The following is a 22,522-nucleotide window of genomic DNA, read 5'->3' as shown; positions in this document are numbered from 1 at the left end:
AAAGCTCAAAATAATGAATGTATGTTCCCTAAAAATGTCAGTTGATAGATGGATGAATACAGGACGGCTGGCTGGATGGACGGAGGATCTAGACAGATGGAAGCTGGATAAAAGAATGGAAGCGTAAATGAAAGAATTGGTGGGCTGAGAGATAGAAAGGTGAATGAATGAATGTACAGGTGGGTGGATGGATGGATGGATGGCGGATGTCTGAAAAGATGGATTATGAATGTACAGGTGGATGGAATGATGGCTCCCAGGGAATGAATGGATGAGATTTCAGAGAGACTGATAGACAAGTCGGTGAATGGATCGATAGATGGATGCTAGGCAGATGGATAATGGATAGCTTGTTGTTTGGTTACGTCTTCTGATGTCTCATGTGTTCATCTATTGATTTGCTGAGTGTTCTTTCTCTCAAGAAATACATAAGATTAAATAATTTATGTTAAGTAGATCTTTGTGCCTCTGGGTCCTTTCAGTGTGGAGACTCCATTATGACGCTGTTGTTCTCCCACTAGCCACCAGACCCTCATCCTCTTCGTCCTCCTCTTCATGACTGCTTTGCGGCGGTGTGACTAACTTAAACTAATTCAGCAGCACAATCACTAACAGGAATAACATCACCTATTTGTCACCTGTGAATTTAACGAGTGAGTGGCTTCATATTGACATATTCCTCCCATGGATCCAAAAGGGAATCTCTATCAGGATGAGACTTTAACGCCTTTAAGCTATTAAGAACCCACTAAAGTGCAACAAATTATGTTTCAACTAATGAGATTCCACCGATTTAGAAGTGTAAAAAAGGAACATTCCCCATTACGTGGTGGTTTTAGTATTTCCTTACACTGTCTTAACTTTGCTTAGAGGCCCAATCTTAAATCTTAAATCTTACACTAAAACTCTGAACCCTGAAACATGAATCTACCCTCAACCTGTATTCACAACCCCAACTAAAAAAATGTCAGCCATTTTTCTTTATCTTAACCTTAACCCAATGACTATTTAACCCTAACGTCAGCACTAGTATGCAATTCCCAAATGAACAATTTAGGATAGGCCAGGAGAGCTATTTTGAATTTTAAATGAAACACTGAATTATAATTAGAAAAGTTACCTAATTTTGCCTAGACAATAGACCTAAACCTGCACTTAGTTGACTCAGAGTTCTAAATATTGAAGCTGTCTAGTAAAGGCTACTGATATAATTAGGTCATTTTCTGGATCTAACCCTTCCTTGACCTCACTTTCGCACCCCCGAGGCGAGAGGTGGTGGTGATGGGTAGGAGGGCATGGAGTTTTTCGGGTTATGGGGAGCTCTACCCTTTCTTTCTCCTGTTTGTGGAATTGTTGGCATGTTTCCTAGGTGCCTCTCGCACAAAACTACTCAGAAAAACTGAGTAGCTCGCTTGCCAACTCACTGGTGAGCAGGACAAGGGCAGACGATTCATTGTAACTATTTAGTGCGGTGCTCTGACAAATTCCTGTACTTAAGGTGATGAAAAAAAGAAGTAAGTTTAACTCTGATTAATGTCTGGCTGTGGTGTGAATGGGGGTGAATGCTCTCATTTCCCAGCAGGCATGTCATCGCATTTGATCTAGTGTAAGTAATATTAGCATCTGTCTCTGGTGAGATGGCACATTTACTGACAAAAAGGATCTTAAATACAAAGAAACAAAAATACAAGTGGAGGGATGGCAGGGAAAATATGAAAATACGCAAAGGGTATTCGGATGCAAAGGTACTGGCCTAGCTCCCTATGTGAAAGGGTCAGGAACCAAATTGGGTTTAAGGTTCAGGTGGAAGATCCCAACCTAGTTCCCTTTTCCCTCCTAACCTCCAGATATTGACATTTTCATGCAAACACCATCAGACCCCCAATTGTACATAATGCTTCACCTTGGCAGGCAAGATCATGTAAAACAGCACTAAAGCCAAAGCCGAGTAGGTCGCCAATCCGCGGTCCGCAACACCTAGCGGGCACCCTTTCATCAATCATGATGTCCGTTTGAATGCCAGCCAAGATCGTTACCAACAAAGTAAGGAAGAATGCACAGGCACCTTTGCTCAACGTTTCTACGTTACTACTACCACATACATAATTTATCCTTCATGAGCTACCATAAGTAGCTATTGTGGTGGAGTATACAGTAAAATTGTGGGTGTGCGTGTGGGTGCGCACCCAGGGAGATGTTCTGAAAATGCAAATGTGTAGTATCCACTTGCAATTAAAATACAGAAGCATGAGGCGACGTGTTCCACCTGTGTGGCTCTCAAGTTGAGCTCGCCCACTGAAGTCAGCCATGGAACCGGAGCGATTACCGAGCAGGAGCCGTATTATGCAACCAGACAGAACATTCTGGCTCCTTTGAAGTTTGCCGCGGGGTGGATATCCTTCCAAAGTCACATCGTGCTCGCTACTGTAAGACACGCCTGTTGCTCCACAGTGTTTACAGTGCAAACAATCTTCTATTACTAGACACACACACACACACGCAGACATAGCAAGACAAACTAAATTGCTGCGGTAAAACAGAGACTGTGGCACATGAATACCATGTTTGTCATTCAAATTAAGCTTATCCTAAAAATTTCCAGTGACAATTCTGCATGGAGAATTCCTTTCAAAAGAAAAAGGCTAGAGAAATTGGTGTTGGAATTTAAAGGGACAGTTAATACCAACAGTTTATCAATGCATACCAGAGGAAACACTGGTTTAATAAATTGCAAAAACACAGAATTTCATTATTACCATCTGTAGTAGGAAAAAAATGTAAATGAAGCCCCGTATTTCCAGAAAGCTGGCACCTTTAGTGTGAGCAGACATTTCATTAATTCTGGTACTATTTTTGCCAATCAAATGCAAATATCCCAGATTTTCTATCCTTGTGTCATCACTAATTCCCATTATCCTATGTACCTGTGTGTGAGACGCTCAGTGTTTATGTGCATGGTATAGCTGACTCCATATCTATGGCTGTAATTTTGGGGGTAAATATTATGTCCTCAAAGTCATCTCATCTCATTTTCTGAATCGCTTTATCCTCATTAGGGTCACGGGGGGTGCTGGAGCCTAGCCCAGCTGACTCCAGGCCAGAGGCGGGGGACACCCTGAATCGGTGGCCAGCCGATAGCAGGGCACAAGGAGACAGACAACCATGCACACACACCCATACCTAATGGCAATTTAGAGTGTCCAATCAGCCTACCATGCATGTTTTTGGAATGTGGGAGGAAACCATAGTACCCGGAGGAAACCCACGCCGGGGAGAACATGCAAACTCCACACAGGTGGACGTGACCTGGATTTGAACCCAGGACCCCAGAACCGTAAGGCCGACGCGTTAACCACTCGCACCACCGGGCCTCCCCACAATGGCAAATTTTCCTGACTTTAATAAGCAGTCTTTACATAATTGATCCTACATTCTAGCATTACAAATCAGTATTTTTTACAGGGGGAACCACTACGAACCAAACCAGGAAAAACTTTGCAGAGGTACGTTTCAATCTAAACAGAGACTTGAGAAAACTGCTCAAATTGACAGTGACGTTACCTTTGTACTCAAGTTGTAACTGAAACCTCTCATCATCGTGTACAATTTTTAGACTTTCCAGATACTATAGTCATGGATTTAATAGTCATGGCATAAGAGAACAGCGGATTAGTTTAGGCATGTGGTGCTTAATCCATGATATTCTTACCTTTGTCTGAAATTGGCAGGTAAATAAATGTAAAAATATCTGTTATAGCTCCAAATTTCCTGACACTCCTATGTGAAAGGGGCTAAACTGTGATCTGTGTGCAACAACCACTATAATAAACACATTGCTCGAAGAGGTGTCAATCATACGAGAGCACGGTGGGATGTTTGATACAGCTCCACTGAGTGTATTCCATATTTTTTCTAGGCTCAACAGAGCGCATACGGCTCTTCACCCAGTACTTGTTGACTATCAAATGAGATCGCCGCCCTCAGGTTTCTTCCTTGGCATGCTCTACCGCTCCACCAGGTTTGGCGACAATTGACCCAGCAGTTTGTTTATTTCCAACTGGAAAAAACACAGGAGTTGACACTGGATTCTCCTGCAGCCTCATAAGTACAAGTTTCTGCTACTGGTTTGCCTATAAAAGGCTCACTAAAAATGCCCTCCTTTGATCTGTGCCAAATAGCAGGGTTTTTGTTTGTTTTAGTTGTACATAAAATTTAGGTTTTATTTTTAAACACAAAGTTTCTGATAACCAATGAACGGCAACAACTATTCATCCACATAAAACCAATTGCTTCTAGTACTAGTAGACTGGACTGTGACAATGAAAATGCCTTCAAAGGATTCACCTGCGGTCAAATGTTTTGAGACCATTTCTCGATTCACTAGAATAAGAAAGTGTCTCAAAACATTTGACCCAGAGTGTAAGCATTTTTTCCACTGGAACCATTACAGTTCTGTTTCTATGTTTGCAGTTTCCATTTCATTTATGTCAACAATGCTCTGATTTGATGTTAACCTAGAAATAGTAGCTGTATCAATCACAAAGCTTCTTACCTAAAATATTACCCCTTCAAGAAAAATACTAAAAGAAAATGACCTAATAAAAAAGAAATACCCCTGGCCAAAAATATTAATATTGCATAAAGAAGTACTGCTGAGTAGGATTTGAAATCCCTTCCCTTCAAAGGGCCTTTCGGTTTTCAAGCATATTTCCACCTTCAAGGGACTCAAAGCACTTGGACATTGTCAATTTATTCAACTACTGATGACACAGCATCAGAAGCAATATTGTGTTCAATGATACTAGACATGGTCATGAGGCAGGAAATGACCACTCTAGCACTGAACAATACTGCCGAAGAAAAACACTCTATTCAACATTGTACAAACCAATTCAAATCCCCAAACAAACCAGACCGTATAGGATGACACACCAGATTTTAGAACTGCAATATGTTCCCTTACAAAAGATTGTCAAAAAGGGATTTGATCAATATTTAAATTCTCATCCTATAAGTGAACGTAATAAATTGAACAAAGCTACATGGTAAAATAAGTGTTGATCAGGTTCTGAACAGATCAACCTCCAATAGCAAGCCATTTACTTTGGTATTTTGGCCAATGTGAAATCCTAGAACAGATGCTAGAACACACCATAGCAATCTGCAAATTTTAGGTTAACACTATAAAAACTATCCATGGTATGATGAGATAAACATATGTACATTTTCCAAAGCTTATAATGACCCCCCCTAAAATATGCGTCCTATACAATAGCAGTCCCTAACCACCGGTCCATCAGAGAAATAGATATTAACGCTTTCAATCTTGCCCTCGTACTTAAAATGAATAAAAGTTGTTTAATAATAATAAAGAATTGCTATTATGCTTGGAACTTGTTTTTTTTTTTTGTCGCCATGGACGTCGTCCATGCACCTTTCCCTCCCACTCTTTTTTCTTTAATTGTTGCCCTCCCCATACGCCGGTCCACAAGAAAATATGAAGACCTTTCCCGGTCCGCGATGTTAGGTTGGGGACCACTGCTATATGAAACTAAAATGGACTACAGGGTAGAAATGGGTCAAAGGTCCTTGTGTGTGTTTCCATGGAATTACACATGCCTCATACATGGTGGGATAGACTGCGGGGGCCAGGGTGCTGGTGTTGGGAGTGTCCCATGTGGTTAGTTCCACTCCAATGCTCCCCTTGTCATATTACAGGAAAACAGCAAAAAGCCTCAACAGATAAGAGGCATAGCGAAAGAAAAAAAGCGGGATGCTGAGGTTGAGGGCCCCTCTCGCGGACAGCAAGGGTGGGTAGAGGCAGGTTGGTTATGTCAAAGGGTACTCACCAAAGATGACGTTGCTGGAAACTGTGGAGACTAGCGTCATGACGCTCACAATCCAAAAAGAAGCTGATCGGAGAGCCATGCTCGGTCACACAGATATCCCGCTCGTTTGGCTTCCAATTGGGAGACAGGTAATTGGGGAAGCTCACAGGAGGAAGCAAGGGGAGGGGTCCCGACGGAGGTTACCTGCAAGAAGATGGCAGGGCTGTTATTGGTTTGTTATTCGTCTACGCCATCTCCTGCTGTGAATAAACGACCTTGTGCATGCATCGATCGGCTTGTGTCATAACATGCTGAAGGGGGGAGAAGAAAATGAAGGGGATTTGGGGGTGTATTGACAGAGTTGAGAGGGAGTGGAAGGACATGAGCTTGGGTGCCGGGCCGGGAGGTTGAATAAGACCAAAACAACATTGGTGGACCACAAGCGCAATTCATTTAGCGCTTCAAAAACTGTACTGCGGTTGGAATAAGACATTCAACTAAGATTTATTGTTGCTGCGTGAGGCACCACTACGTGGTACGCTACCGTAAGAATGAGTGTTTATGGTAGTTGTTTCTTTGGTGTGAAAGTCATCTTGTGGAAAAGGCTTAGAACTAGTAGAGCTATGCTGTGGAAAAGAGTGAATTGCAGATGTGAGTTTGTACTATGGCACTTACGTCATTTTCTCCTTCACATTTACAGTACTTATGCTTTTGACAGCTAAGAGAGTCCTCCATTTAGAGAATTTTGATATATCTTTAAAGTGTTACGGGCGACAGAACACCGGGTACTGTTATAAATCATTGCCTTTGAAGGAAATGTACCATTGGGCTTCACGGGTAGAAAGAGTTTGGTGGTCAACATTGGCAAAGGCTCTTTATCCCAAACTTCTGAATTTCTTTGATATAATTGAATTTAATAATATAATCAAATTTGTATTATTATTATTATCATTATTATTATAACTGAATGAGTCGGATGTAAGCTGCAAAAACACAAATGCTGGAAAAGGATTTTCTCAGCCGTTTTGGAAATAATTGGAATGATGATTGCACTGTGATTGCACAATTTCATATATTTAACTATTAGCTGCCATTGACTATGATAGAGGTCCAAACAATTGGATCTCAGAAAGGCTGGCAAGGAATGTGCATGTTTCAGTGCAACTGAATGCATTTATACAGGAAAGGCCAAATCATGAACCCAAAACGCTGAATCTGGGAAAGGTAATTGTTGATGTTTCAACTGTAATTCAAAATAATTCTTCCATGCTAATTCAGTTATATAGATGTGATAAAGGGGGTGTTGTTATTGGCATTCTTGGCTTTAGAGTTGAATTACGGTGCGATTGTGATTGGTCGCCAACCAGTCTCAGTTTGTCATGAGCCATGCGGTACAAAAGCGCCAGTTGGGAGGCATCCAGTGGAAAAGTATCTATTGAGTGATGGGGGAACATCAATAGAGAAGCATGCAGTAGAAGGGGGTCAATAGCAGCGGAACCTTGCTGTGTGAAACCATCACTTGTTTACTGGGCAGAGTAACGAATAGAAACGAATCAGCAGTGGAAGCAGTGGAAACAGACAAGCCATGTAAAAGCATCAATGACTCGCCCTGCTTGTGTGTAAGAAAGCAGTGAAAAGGAGAGCATCAGTGTTAACTAGAAGTGTGAAGTGAGGCAGACTTACTCCGCTTTTAATGAGTATTAACAAAGCAGCGCTCGGATGCAACTGCGCCGCACGCGCAATAACACGCTATACACGCGCACGTCTGGAAATAGATGCTGCGTTCACATGCACGCTCATTGTCGTCGCGCAGCCAGCGAGCGCCGAAGCGTCGCCTGCGGGACGGGCGGAAGGTTAGGGCGGGGAAAGAGAAGAGGAGGGGGTGCGGGCTGGAGAGGTGGGGATTGAAGAGGTTTCCATTATTGCCACACACTTTATTTATCATGTGATAACAATAATGGCCGAGAATATTAACGTATGCTAATGAAATCACTTTTTTTGCAGTCTACAACAACAACCTTTTCACAATTAAAACAAAAAGAAAAGACACTAAGCAAAACAAGGGGATAATAATGATGCTGATGATCCCGCATAACAGATTAGCGGCGCGCACGCAGCAGTAAGGGGAACGTGCACGGTGTGCACGCGCACGCGTCACATACATTCCTGCAGACGCGTGACAGGTGTTTCTGTTATCACCCAAAAAAAAGAAAAAGAAAAACACTACTGGATGTTTCCACTCAGAACACTCACTCACCGTTATGTTCTGCCTCCCGGTGTCTCCACTTAGGTCCTCTCTTCGCTTTTTCGTTCCGGCGTGATGGATGCGCTTCCTCTCCTTTTTGGGTCTTCTTCTCCTACTCCACTCCTGTCTTCTTTTTGACCTTCTTTTTTTAGGTGTTGTTGTTGTTTTTGTTATTTCTCAACCCTTTTTACGCGCTTCTCTGCACACGGCTGCCGCTCACTGCAGCAAAACACAGTCTGGGTTGGATGAAGAGAGAGGGAGGGAGGGACGAGCAAGGGGAAGGAGAGAGAGCATGAGAAAGGCAGGGAGGGAGGGAGAATAGAGAGGGATGAAGTGAGGGAGGGGATTTTAATAGCATTTGGCCCACAACGGCAGAACAGAGCAGGCAGGGGCCCGAGCCAGGGGAAGAAAAGGAAGGATGCTTGTGTGTCCGTGTGTGTATGTAAGAATGAAAACGTCATCATCACTATTGTGGAGTAGAATGGAGGTGGACAAAAAGCAGCGGGAACAGTCAGCAACCATTTATGCAGCAGAAAAAAAGCACTATATCAAAAAGGCAGTAGTAAAGCACGTGAAAAAAACATTTGAGTTGATTATAAACACAGTTGAATTTGAAGGGATGCTTGAAACATTCCTTTGTGTGAGACAAAAGAGGTGGATTTACACAAGTCTGGTTAATCTTTGAGGGACATTTCTAGATGTCTGAACAGGGATTTAGCCATTGCTTAGCTTCAAAAAGAACTGGCGTACTTCACTAAATAGATAGCATCAGGAGGAAAAAATCATGATGTGCATATACTGAAGCAAATTCTAAAGGGCAAATTGGTCTTGGAACTGGACAATGACCAAAATCCTACTACAAATCGAGGCAGAAAGTGACTTGAGTATAGGAAAGCCAATGTATTTGAGTGGCAGCCATAAAGTGCTTGGTGGACGGTTCTGAAATGGCATGTGCAAGCAAAGCGGCCTAAAAATTATTAAACCAGTTCGGTGAGGTGTAGTGGGCCAAAAATCTTGGCAAATATTATGAGGAGCTTTTAGGAGAATCTTCAAACGTCATCTCATCTCATTTTCTGAATCGCTTTATCCTCACTAGGGTCGCGTGGGGGGGGGGGTGTAGTGGGCCAAAAATCTTGGCATATATTATGAGGAGCTTTTAGGAGAATCTTCAAACCTCATCTCATCTCATTTTCTGAATCGCTTTATCCTCACTAGGGTCGCGTGGGGGGGGGGGGGGGGTAGCCTGAGCCTATCCCAGCTGACTTCGGGCCAGAGCCGGGGAACAACCTGAATTGGTGGCCAGCCAATCGCAGGGCATAAGGAGACAAACAACCATTCACACTCATACCTAGGGGAATTTAGAGTGTCCAATCAGCCTACCATGCATGTCTTTGGAATGTAGGAGGAAACCAGACTACCTGGAGAAAACCCACGCAGGCCCGGGTAGAACGTGCAAACTCCACACAGGTGGACCGGCCTGGATTTGAAACCAGGTCCCCCACTGCGACGCTGACATGCTAACCACTCATCCGCTGGGCCGCCTGTGTTTCATTGTCTCTCTCTCATCTCATTTTCTGAACTGCTTTATCCTTATTAGGGTCGCAGGGTGTTTCATTGTTTTAATGATGTTTAAAAAAAACAATAATGAGATTTTTTTAAGTACTTAAAATTTGTTTTTATTTTGTGTAACATTTGTCAAAGGAGACGGGGAAAAATCTTTAATTGATCCGATTCAGCGTGTTTCCCATCTGGTGCCCATTGTTGGCTGGGATAGGCTCCAGCACCCCCACCACCCTTGTGAGGATAAGCGGTTCAGAAAATGAATGAATGAATAATCATTGAATAGTTACTACTATCACTGCAGTGATTCTTTCGCCTGATGTCAGCATGCGCTGTGTGAGTTCACTTCTCACTAAGTGGTAGTCTGGTTTTGAGTGCAAATTGTTGTATGTCTCTATGACTAAGTGGCAACCAATTTAGGAAGTTGTCCACCAATCGCGTGAAGTCAGATGGGATAGGCTCCAGCAACCGTGACAAGGATAATCGGTGTTAAAAACTTGACAAGTTACTACAATTGTGGCTATCCATTCCAGTAGTGGTTCGTAAACTGACATGCATATATTACTTGAAACAACAATAGCACCAACATTGTGGAATGAATGTAAAATACAATTTTAAAAAGAAGAAACCAATATTCTTCCCTAGAAAAAATTGTGTGACACTTCCCTAGCATTTGCATGCACTTTAATGCTGAATTTGCATGTTGTCCGTCCCATTTGGGAATGAGGAGGGAGGCAGTGCGACGTGGTAGGGTAGTGGGGGTTCAATTTGCCAGAGAGGATTAAGGATTAGGTTTAGTGGTGGATTAGGTACGTGTGTGCTTGCATGGGTGTTTGTGTGTTCTGTGTGTGTGTGGGTGTGTGTGCGTGTGCAACATGACTGGGTTAAACATGGATGACGACAGCCTCAGAGCACCAAACAAAAAATAGTAGACACAACAAGGAGAGGTGGGGTTTTGTGTGAGGAATTGGGAGTATGTCTGAGGTTCTATAAGCACATTGCTGCTCAGGAAAAGGAATATTTCAAATAACAAGTGGCATTCAAGCAAATATTTCAGATGTTAAAAGGGCAAGGGTCAACAATGATTCTCAGAGGAATAATAATTGCAACCCTCTCTTAAATAACATTTTTAAATAGGCTAATTTTGTGACATGACACAAACTGGAAAAATGTATACATGCATAAAGTAAAAGTTATACATTCATTCATTTTCCGGAACACCTATCCTCACAAAGGTCGGGCAAAAGCATGCAATTGAAATATTTTACACAATCATTTTCAACTAAATGTGGAGAAAGGAACACATTTGGAACAAAAATCATTAAGGGTTGTGTCTGTTTTCGGATACAAGATATTGGTTTTTTTTAAATAAAAAACACTCAATGTATATTAAAAAAACAACTAACCCTGCAACTAAAACTGAGATGGCAATTTTACAAGGTATGCTTTATATTCAAAAGATGGTGGGGGAGACACACTGTGCCTTTTTTTGCGCGTCCATGATGGTGGACACCCACATGAGCAAACACAAAGACTTCACTGTGAGAACCACATAAAATACAAATTTGCATATTAAAGCAAGAGTAACCTTTGCTCGAACAAATCATTATTTGTCGCAAAACTGGGAAAGAAAAGAGTCCAAGTCTCACACAAAGGGTTCTCATCCACTGATTTAGCCCCTCCCTGAAAGCTATAAATGGAACAACTGTGACGGTCTTGCTATTTTTTCAGGTCACATTTCCAAAAATGCTCTATCACTATCATCTCTGCCGGGACTCGAACCCGGAGCCTCTGGATTAGAAGTCCAGCGCGCTATTCCATTGCGCCACAGAGACTCAGGCAGTGCATAAGGGGTAGAGGACGTATTCATACTTCACCCAACCCATCCCCCTTCTGATGCTGAGGACGCAGCATCAGGACCGCAGCCCAGAGTGGGACACTACCATCGTTGGACGACAGGGGGTGCTAAAGAGAGATATTCGGGGACTACAATAAAATTAAGGTTTTCAAGGAAAAATGTTTAAGTTGAACTAAAAATAAATTGATATCATGCAAGAATATAGCCCGGAAGTATGAAATTAACAGTGAAAAATAGTTGTTATACATAAATTGTTGAAAAAAATACACCACCCACCTCTACCCTCTCTGAAATTGAGAAACATAACTTTATCAGCACTACATTGCAGGGGAAGTACATTGTATCTGAAAAAAAAACATCTAATTTTAAATCTTGTTTAGCACGGTGTTTCATGTGCCTAGAGGGCAAGATTAGATGCACAAACACCAAAGCAGTACCGAGCCAAAACTCAAGATTGTACATCCATTATGTTCACTTGGCAAAAATATTGTTGCAGTAGGTAGGAGGACTGCTTGCTACGGGCTCAAGTAACATAATTTAAATTGAAAAAAAAACAGTGAGGACAAGCTGCCAGTAATTGTGTAGCTATTGTGTAATAATTGTGTATTATATGTGCAGTATTGTTTTTTGTCCACCTTCCAAATCCCAAATGTGAAGTGACAGTGAGCTGCTAACACGAAGATAAAGCAATTTGCTATGTGATGGCTGGCTCAACAGCTGCCTCCTTGCTCTGTGTGTGTGTGTGTGTGTGTGTGTGTGTGTGTGTGTGTGTGTGTGTGTGTGTGTGTGTGTGTGTGTGTGTGTGTGTGTGTGTGTGTGTGTGTGTGTGTGTGTGTGTGTGTGTGTGTGTGTGTGTGTGTGTGTGTGTGTGTGTGTGTGTGTGGTTAAAAATGCAAACCCAGACACAGATTACATAATTCGGTTAAATAGTAACCCAGGTGGATAAGATTCACAGGTTTATAGGGCGGGATCCCAACTGCACAGTAAAAATCAGAACGTAATTTGATGTGCCCAGATTGCGGTAAAACTACATCTTTGTATTATTTTAGTTCATTTAAAACAAGTTTAAAATGAACAATGACCACTCGGCTCTCTTTACAGGCTAACTGGCTAAATCTAAAATTAAATAATGTAATAAATCAGCCCAAGAGGCAAAAGATTAGAATAGCTCTCGGGGGATCAATGTGTGAACATCCATCGAATATACTTAGAAAATGACTTTGAGGTTTGTCTACAAATAACAAAAGGAATAGAAATTTTAATTCAGAATTTATTTAATAAGTTCTGAGCCCAAAAAAAAATGAAATAGGGCTCCGAGGAAGAGTCCATATCATCCCTAAAATATACCCACAAATGGCAATATGATCTATGCATGAACAAAAGAGTACCTATTTTAATTTTACAAATAATTAATCAGCCATGAGACATAAAATAAGATTCAGGCTCTGAGCATCGATGCATATAAATCCCTATATACCTAATTCTATTCTGATCAGATTAGAAATATCGGAAAAGAAGCTCTGAATTTAATCAATGTAATTAATCAGCCCTGGGACCAAAAAAAAAAGGAAAATTCAGGAGAAAAGAAAAAGACTACAACGCCGCCCGCCACAGCAATGAAATTAAAAGGATGAGGATGCAGAACGAGAAGAAGTCTATCTCACTCTAAATCACTTCAGTAACTGACTATGGCTTCCTGGCCAACAGCAAAATGGAATGAAACTGTGTTCTGTGCTTTTTTGGTGTATTTTACTAAGGACTATGGGTTGTAGCTCAGCGAAGTCCAGTCTATTGACTTGAGTAAAGTAAACCCTGAGGAGAAAGTGGGACTTTAAGTTCAGTCAGTCAATATTCTGCTGTGATGGATGTCTCGTTAAAATTCAATAAAATGAAAATGTGTTATTTGTTATAATTCATCAGAAGTTTGGCATGAGCAATAGCCCGGAAAAGTTCATCTTAGCCTTGCTCATTTTGGCTTGATTCACTGATGGTGGCAGCTCTTTGATTTTCATTGAGTTGACAGCAGCAGATAAAAAATTAAAGTAGCACACTTGAAATTAACTAGATAATTTATCTGCTTCTAGTAAACAGAATAATGGGGACATAACACATTTGGCCACAGAAGAGATAAAAGCCTCATTACTCTGGTCCTTTAAAAAAAAGTACAAGGCACATACTGTACAAAGTGCAGTAATTTCTACATCACTCCCCAGAATTGGTTTAAACAATCACATCTTGCTCTTTTCATTTGAAATGTTTAAAGCCAAAAAGCTAACAAAGGTGTCTGTCTTAATATCTAATGGACATAACCTTGCATGTATCCTTTTCTTGTCTGGTCTACTGATTCATTTGCAAACAGGTTAAGTAATGTTTATTGAACCAAGCGAAATGTGCACAGGCATCACCTCCCTGGCGAGGTAACCGGTGCATTTCTGTTTTCTTAAAATCCCCAAAGGGTCACCGTGTTTAAAGATAGAGCTGCCATTACATATGCGCTTGCTTTTCAGTCACACCGGCGCAGCGTAGGAAAAAAAGCAAAAGAAAAAAGCTGAAGCAGTTCGTATACCTGATGGGGTGACCGACCCTGCCCAGAGGCACACACACACACCGGCAGCCTGCTTACACTCACTACTACTTACATCCTCGTCATGGAAATTTAAAAAAGAAAATTAAATTATATTTTTTTTAAAAAGCTCATTACGATGTCAGACACCAAAGCATACACAAGCTGAAAAATGAATGGATGTGTGGATTACGTACAGGCACACGCACGCAGAAGTACTGAGCACTTAAAGTAATTAAGGCCGTGAACGTCAGAGAGCAATAAAGGGACACCTTACGTAATAAGAAATGTTTAAAAGTTAGGTCAGACTATCAGTGGCTTCTGGGGTTTAATTAACAATTTTCTTCGCACCTAACCTTCAATAAAGGGAATCACAAAGTAACTAATGTACGTACTTGTGGGGTGCAAATCACTACTGAGCTGCCCTTGCCAAATTTCTCTTCTCATCTCATTTTCTGAACCGCTTTATCCTCATTAGGGTCGCGGGGGGTGCTGGAGCCAATCCCAGCTGTCACAAGGTCAGAGGCGGGGGACACCCTGAATTGGTTGCCAGCCAATCGCAGGGCATAAGAAGACGGACAACCATGCTCACTCACACTCATACCTAGGGGCAATTTAGAGTGTCCAATCAGCCTACCATGCGTTTTTGGAATGTGGGAGGAAACCGGAGTACCCGGAGGAAACCCACATAGGAGATCATGCAAACTCCACACAGGTGGACGTGACCTGGATTCGAACCCAGGACCCCAGAGCTGTGAGGCCGCCGCCTTGCCAAATTTAAAAAGCTTTATTTTTAATACCTTTGGCAGCCATTTACTGCGCTAGACATCCAATCTATTTTGACTGTGAGGGCTGTCTGTGATTGCTTATATTTTAATGCCATTGGTGATGCTAGACGTCTAATACATTTTGGCAGGGAGGGATGGCAGTGATCATTTTCTGTCAGTCAAAAGGAGAATTGGAGTTTAGTGCCTTCATTTGTATTCAATGAGTTTCGAAAGCTGCAGGTGTCCACATTGGATATGGATATTTACTCCGAAAGATATTAGCCTGTAAAAATTGTTAAAAATGATGCCCTGGACTTTAAGGGTTCTACTTTAGAGAAAAGTATAGGATTATGTATATGTTTTGACGAAAGTTTGGCGACACTCTTTTTCCCTTGTCGACGATAATGTCAAATATTTATTCATCTTATTAGACGTGCTTCATAACTGAGCAAAGAATACCCCGAGATTTGGTACAAACGTAAAGCTGGCATGCAAAATGACTTGAATGGCTGGACATCGTAAGGCTTTTTCTTTTTAAAAAAGTGGTCTATGTAAAGTAAAGCTTTTATTTGTTTAAAAAATAAATACTATGTATATATAGTCAGGCTTTTTTCTTTAAAAATGACCATGTATATTAATAATAATAATAATAATAATAATCGGACATAGGGTTTTCATTAAAAAATGACCATGTATAGTAAGGCTTTTTTATTTTAAAAAAACGACCATGTACAGTAAAGCGTTTTTCTTAAAAGACGACATAGTATAGTAAGGCTTTTTTTCTTAAAAAATGACATAGTATTGTAAGGCTTTTTTCTTAAAAAAAACGACATAGTATTGTAAGGCTTTTTTTCGTAAAAAAACGACATAGTATAGTAAGGCTTTTTTCTTAAAAAACAACATAGTATAGGCTTTTTTCTTTAAAGACGACATAGTATAGTAAGGCTTATTTTCTTTAAAAACGACACAGTATAGTAAGGCTTTTTTGTCTTTAAAAACGACATAGTATAGTAAGGCTTTTTATTTACAAAAAAGACCATGTATAGTAAGGCTTTTTTATTAAAAAATGACCATGTATAGTAAGGCTTTTTTGTTTAAAAAAGACAATGTATAGTAAGGCTTTTTTTTTCTTAAAAAACGACATAGTATAGTAAGGCTTTTTTTCCTAAAAAAACGACATAGTATAGTATGGCTTTTTCCCCCTAAAAAAACGACATAGTATAGCATGGCTTTTTTTCTTGAAAAACGACATAGTAGAGGAAGGCTTTTTCCCTAAAAAACGACATAGTATAGTTGGGCTTTTCCCCCTAAAAAACGACATAGTATAGTATGGCTTTTTTCCTTTAAAAAACGACATAGTATAGTATGGCTTTTTTTCTTAAAAAACGACATAGTATAGTAAGGCTTTTTTTCTTAAAAAACGACATAGTATAGTATGGCTTTTCCCCCCTAAAAAACGACATAGTATAGCATGGCTTTTTTTCTTGAAAAACGACATAGTAGAGGAAGGCTTTTTCCCTAAAAAACGACATAGTATAGTATGGCTTTCCCCCCTAAAAAACGACATAGTATAGTATGGCTTTTTTCCTTTAAAAAATGACATAGTATAGTAAGGCTTTTTTTCCTAAAAAACGACATAGTATAGCATGGCTTTTTTTCTTGAAAAACGACATAGTAGAGGAAGCCTTTTTTTCTTAAAAAACGATATTGTATAGTAAGGCTTCTTTTCTTAAAAAACGACATAGTATAGTAAGGCTTTTTTTCTTTAAAAAATGACATAGCAAGTAAGGCTAAGAGAGTCGGAGAATAAATCTGACTTCTGATTCTTCATCTTCTAGTTGTTGCTGTGGTCCACTGGCAAAATCATTGGGTCAGAACATGAGGTGGGAATCAGGAGTGAGTTCAATTCCACTCGTTGCAATTCTCAAATTGTTTATTGAGGTAATGAAAAGGATATATACAACTTCCAACCTTACAGTGGTGCAGTGGCAAAGACAATGGGTCAGAACTTTAGGTGGACTCAAGTTCAGATCAGGAGTGAGTTCAATTCCACTCTTTGCAATTCTCTAACTGTTTATTGAGGTAATGAAAAGGATAGATATAACTTCCAATCATATCATTTCAGAAGTCACTGTGGTCCAGTGGCAAAGACAATGGGTCAGAACTTCAGGTGAACTCAAGTTCAAATCAGGAATGAGTTCAATTCCACTCTTTGCAATTCTCAAATTGTTTATTGAGGTAATGAAAAGGATAGATATAACTTCCAATCATAGCATTTCAGAAGTCACTGTGGTCCAGTGGCAAAGACAATGGGTCAGAACTTTAGGTGGACTCAAGTTCAGATCAGGAGTGAGTTCAATTCCACTCTTTGCAATTCTCTAATTGTTTATTGAGGTAATGAAAAGGATAGATATAACTTCCAATCATATCATTTCAGAAGTCACTGTGGTCCAGTGGAAAAGACAATGGGTCAGAACTTCAGGTGGACTCTAGTTCAAATCAGGAATGAGTTCAATTCCACTCTTTGCAATTCTCAAATTGTTTATTGAGGTAATGAAAAGGATAGATATAACTTCCAATCATATCATCTCAGAAGTCACTGTGGTCCAGTGGCAAAGACAATGGGTCAGAACTTTAGGTGGACTCAAGTTCAAATCAGGAGTGAGTTCAATTCCACTCATTGCAATTCTCAAATTGTTTATTGAGGTAATGAAAAGGATAGATATAACTTCCAATCATATCATTTCAGAAGTCACTGTGGTCCAGTGGCAAAGACAATGGGTCAGAACTTTAGGTGGACTCAAGTTCAAATCAGGAGTGAGTTCAATTCCACTCTTTGCAATTCTCTAATTGTTTATTGAGGTAATGAAAAGGATAGATATAACTTCCAATCATATCATTTCAGAAGTCACTGTGGTCCAGTGGCAAAGACAATGGGTCAGAATTTTAGGTGGACTCAAGTTCAAATCAGGAGTGAATTCAATTCCACTCTTTGCAATTCTCTAATTGTTTATTGAGGTAATGAAAAGGATAGATATAACTTCCAATCACATCATTTCAGAAGCCACTGTGGTCCAGTGGCAAAGACAATGGGTCAGAACTTTAGGTGGACTCAAGTTCAGATCAGGAGTGAGTTCAATTCCACTCTTTGCAATTCTCTAACTGTTTATTGAGGTAATGAAAAGGATAGATATAACTTCCAATCATATCATGTCAGAAGTCACTGTGGTCCAGTGGCAAAGACAATGGGTCAGAACTTCAGGTGGACTCAAGTTCAAATCAGGAATGAGTTCAATTCCACTCTTTGCAATTCTCAAATTGTTTATTGAGGTAATGAAAAGGATAGATATAACTTCCAATCATAGCATTTCAGAAGTCACTGTGGTCCAGTGGCAAAGACAATGGGTCAGAACTTTAGGTGGACTCAAGTTCAGATCAGGAGTGAGTTCAATTCCACTCTTTGCAATTCTCTAATTGTTTATTGAGGTAATGAAAAGGATAGATATAACTTCCAATCATATCATTTCAGAAGTCACTGTGGTCCAGTGGCAAAGACAATGGGTCAGAACTTCAGGTGGACTCAAGTTCAAATCAGGAATGAGTTCAATTCCACTCTTTGCAATTCTCAAATTGTTTATTGAGGTAATGAAAAGGATAGATATAACTTCCAATCATATCATTTCAGAAGTCACTGTGGTCCAGTGGCAAAGACAATGGGTCAGAACCTTAGGTGGACTCAAGTTCAAATCAGGAGTGAGTTCAATTCCACTCTTTGCAATTCTCTAATTGTTTATTGAGGTAATGAAAAGGATAGATATAACTTCCAATCACATCATTTCAGAAGTCACTGTGGTCCAGTGGCAAAGACAATGGGTCAGAACTTTAGGTGGACTCAAGTTCAGATCAGGAGTGAGTTCAATTCCACTCTTTGCAATTCTCTAACTGTTTATTGAGGTAATGAAAAGGATAGATATAACTTCCAATCATATCATTTCAGAAGTCACTGTGGTCCAGTGGCAAAGACAATGGGTCAGAACTTCAGGTGAACTCAAGTTCAAATCAGGAATGAGTTCAATTCCACTCTTTGCAATTCTCAAATTGTTTATTGAGGTAATGAAAAGGATAGATATAACTTCCAATCATAGCATTTCAGAAGTCACTGTGGTCCAGTGGCAAAGACAATGGGTCAGAACTTTAGGTGGACTCAAGTTCAGATCAGGAGTGAGTTCAATTCCACTCTTTGCAATTCTCAAATTGTTTATTGAGGTAATGAAAAGGATAGATATAACTTCCAATCATAGCATTTCAGAAGTCACTGTGGTCCAGTGGCAAAGACAATGGTTCAGAACTTTAGGTGGACTCAAGTTCAGATCAGGAGTGAGTTCAATTCCACTCTTTGCAATTCTTTAATTGTTTATTGAGGTAATGAAAAGGATAGATATAACTTCCAATCACATCATTTCAGAAGTCACTGTGGTCCAGTGGCAAAGACAATGGGTCAGAACTTCAGGTGGACTCAAGTTCAAATCAGGAATGAGTTCAATTCCACTCTTTGCAATTCTCAAATTGTTTATTGAGGTAATGAAAAGGATAGATATAACTTCCAATCATAGCATTTCAGAAGTCACTGTGGTCCAGTGGCAAAGACAATGGGTCAGAACTTTAGGTGGACTCAAGTTCAGATCAGGAGTGAGTTCAATTCCACTCTTTGCAATTCTCTAATTGTTTATTGAGGTAATGAAAAGGATAGATATAACTTCCAATCATATCATTTCAGAAGTCACTGTGGTCCAGTGGCAAAGACAATGGGTCAGAACTTTAGGTGGACTCAAGTTCAAATCAGGAGTGAGTTCAATTCCACTCTTTGCAATTCTCTAATTGTTTATTGAGGTAATGAAAAGGATAGATATAACTTCCAATCATATCATTTCAGAAGTCACTGTGGTCCAGTGGCAAAGACAATGGGTCAGAACTTTAGGTGGACTCAAGTTCAAATCAGGAGTGAATTCAATTCCACTCTTTGCAATTCTCTAATTGTTTATTGAGGTAATGAAAAGGATAGATATAACTTCCAATCACATCATTTCAGAAGTCACTGTGGTCCAGTGGCAAAGACAATGGGTCAGAACTTTAGGTGGACTCAAGTTCAGATCAGGAGTGAGTTCAATTCCACTCTTTGCAATTCTCTAACTGTTTATTGAGGTAATGAAAAGGATAGATATAACTTCCAATCATATCATTTCAGAAGTCACTGTGGTCCAGTGGCAAAGACAATGGGTCAGAACTTCAGGTGAACTCAAGTTCAAATCAGGAATGAGTTCAATTCCACTCTTTGCAATTCTCAAATTGTTTATTGAGGTAATGAAAAGGATAGATATAACTTCCAATCATAGCATTTCAGAAGTCACTGTGGTCCAGTGGCAAAGACAATGGGTCAGAACTTTAGGTGGACTCAAGTTCAGATCAGGAGTGAGTTCAATTCCACTCTTTGCAATTCTCTAATTGTTTATTGAGGTAATGAAAAGGATAGATATAACTTCCAATCATATCATCTCAGAAGTCACTGTGGTCCAGTGGCAAAGACAATGGGTCAGAACTTTAGGTGGACTCAAGTTCAAATCAGGAGTGAGTTCAATTCCACTCATTGCAATTCTCAAATTGTTTATTGAGGTAATGAAAAGGATAGATATAACTTCCAATCATATCATTTCAGAAGTCACTGTGGTCCAGTGGCAAAGACAATGGGTCAGAACTTTAGGTGGACTCAAGTTCAAATCAGGAGTGAGTTCAATTCCACTCTTTGCAATTCTCTAATTGTTTATTGAGGTAATGAAAAGGATAGATATAACTTCCAATCATATCATTTCAGAAGTCACTGTGGTCCAGTGGCAAAGACAATGGGTCAGAATTTTAGGTGGACTCAAGTTCAAATCAGGAGTGAATTCAATTCCACTCTTTTCAATTCTCTAATTGTTTATTGAGGTAATGAAAAGGATAGATATAACTTCCAATCACATCATTTCAGAAGTCACTGTGGTCCAGTGGCAAAGACAATGGGTCAGAACTTTAGGTGGACTCAAGTTCAGATCAGGAGTGAGTTCAATTCCACTCTTTGCAATTCTCTAACTGTTTATTGAGGTAATGAAAAGGATAGATATAACTTCCAATCATATCATGTCAGAAGTCACTGTGGTCCAGTGGCAAAGACAATGGGTCAGAACTTCAGGTGGACTCAAGTTCAAATCAGGAATGAGTTCAATTCCACTCTTTGCAATTCTCAAATTGTTTATTGAGGTAATGAAAAGGATAGATATAACTTCCAATCATAGCATTTCAGAAGTCACTGTGGTCCAGTGGCAAAGACAATGGGTCAGAACTTTAGGTGGACTCAAGTTCAGATCAGGAGTGAGTTCAATTCCACTCTTTGCAATTCTCTAATTGTTTATTGAGGTAATGAAAAGGATAGATATAACTTCCAATCATATCATTTCAGAAGTCACTGTGGTCCAGTGGCAAAGACAATGGGTCAGAACTTCAGGTGGACTCAAGTTCAAATCAGGAATGAGTTCAATTCCACTCTTTGCAATTCTCAAATTGTTTATTGAGGTAATGAAAAGGATAGATATAACTTCCAATCATATCATTTCAGAAGTCACTGTGGTCCAGTGGCAAAGACAATGGGTCAGAACCTTAGGTGGACTCAAGTTCAAATCAGGAGTGAGTTCAATTCCACTCTTTGCAATTCTCTAATTGTTTATTGAGGTAATGAAAAGGATAGATATAACTTCCAATCACATCATTTCAGAAGTCACTGTGGTCCAGTGGCAAAGACAATGGGTCAGAACTTTAGGTGGACTCAAGTTCAGATCAGGAGTGAGTTCAATTCCACTCTTTGCAATTCTCTAACTGTTTATTGAGGTAATGAAAAGGATAGATATAACTTCCAATCATATCATTTCAGAAGTCACTGTGGTCCAGTGGCAAAGACAATGGGTCAGAACTTCAGGTGAACTCAAGTTCAAATCAGGAATGAGTTCAATTCCACTCTTTGCAATTCTCAAATTGTTTATTGAGGTAATGAAAAGGATAGATATAACTTCCAATCATAGCATTTCAGAAGTCACTGTGGTCCAGTGGCAAAGACAATGGGTCAGAACTTTAGGTGGACTCAAGTTCAGATCAGGAGTGAGTTCAATTCCACTCTTTGCAATTCTCAAATTGTTTATTGAGGTAATGAAAAGGATAGATATAACTTCCAATCATAGCATTTCAGAAGTCACTGTGGTCCAGTGGCAAAGACAATGGTTCAGAACTTTAGGTGGACTCAAGTTCAGATCAGGAGTGAGTTCAATTCCACTCTTTGCAATTGTTTATTGAGGTAATGAAAAGGATAGATATAACTTCCAATCACATCATTTCAGAAGTCACTGTGGTCCAGTGGCAAAGACAATGGGTCAGAACTTCAGGTGGACTCAAGTTCAAATCAGGAATGAGTTCAATTCCACTCTTTGCAATTCTCAAATTGTTTATTGAGGTAATGAAAAGGATAGATATAACTTCCAATCATAGCATTTCAGAAGTCACTGTGGTCCAGTGGCAAAGACAATGGGTCAGAACTTTAGGTGGACTCAAGTTCAGATCAGGAGTGAGTTCAATTCCACTCTTTGCAATTCTCTAATTGTTTATTGAGGTAATGAAAAG

General features: G+C 39.9%; 1 protein-coding gene and 1 non-coding gene across 5 annotated transcripts in view; both read right to left on the bottom strand.

Moving 5' to 3' along the window:
• The window catches only part of cadm3 (cell adhesion molecule 3), an 89,218-nt gene extending 80,896 nt beyond the window's left edge, over positions 1 to 8,322 (bottom strand). For all 4 annotated transcript variants that reach the window (XM_077615182.1, XM_077615184.1, XM_077615183.1 and 1 more), the window contains exons 1-2: positions 8,086 to 8,322; positions 5,850 to 6,032 (exon numbers count right to left, since the gene is read on the bottom strand). In XM_077615182.1, coding sequence (XP_077471308.1) covers positions 5,850 to 5,928 — 79 coding nt within the window. In that variant the 5' untranslated portion in view covers positions 5,929 to 6,032; positions 8,086 to 8,322. The remainder of the gene's footprint in view (positions 1 to 5,849; positions 6,033 to 8,085) is intronic.
• A 3,072-nt stretch (positions 8,323 to 11,394) lies between these two features.
• Positions 11,395 to 11,468, bottom strand: trnar-ucu (transfer RNA arginine (anticodon UCU)). The gene has a single exon. It is a non-coding gene; the product is annotated as a tRNA-Arg (tRNA).
• Between the last annotated feature and the right edge of the window lie 11,054 nt (positions 11,469 to 22,522).

Source organism: Stigmatopora argus, chromosome 12, assembly GCF_051989625.1.
Source record: "Stigmatopora argus isolate UIUO_Sarg chromosome 12, RoL_Sarg_1.0, whole genome shotgun sequence".
NCBI classification, from domain to species: domain Eukaryota; kingdom Metazoa; phylum Chordata; class Actinopteri; order Syngnathiformes; family Syngnathidae; genus Stigmatopora; species Stigmatopora argus.
The sequence above is the reverse complement of the archived record's forward strand: the minus strand, read 5'-3'. Positions and strand labels throughout refer to the sequence as shown.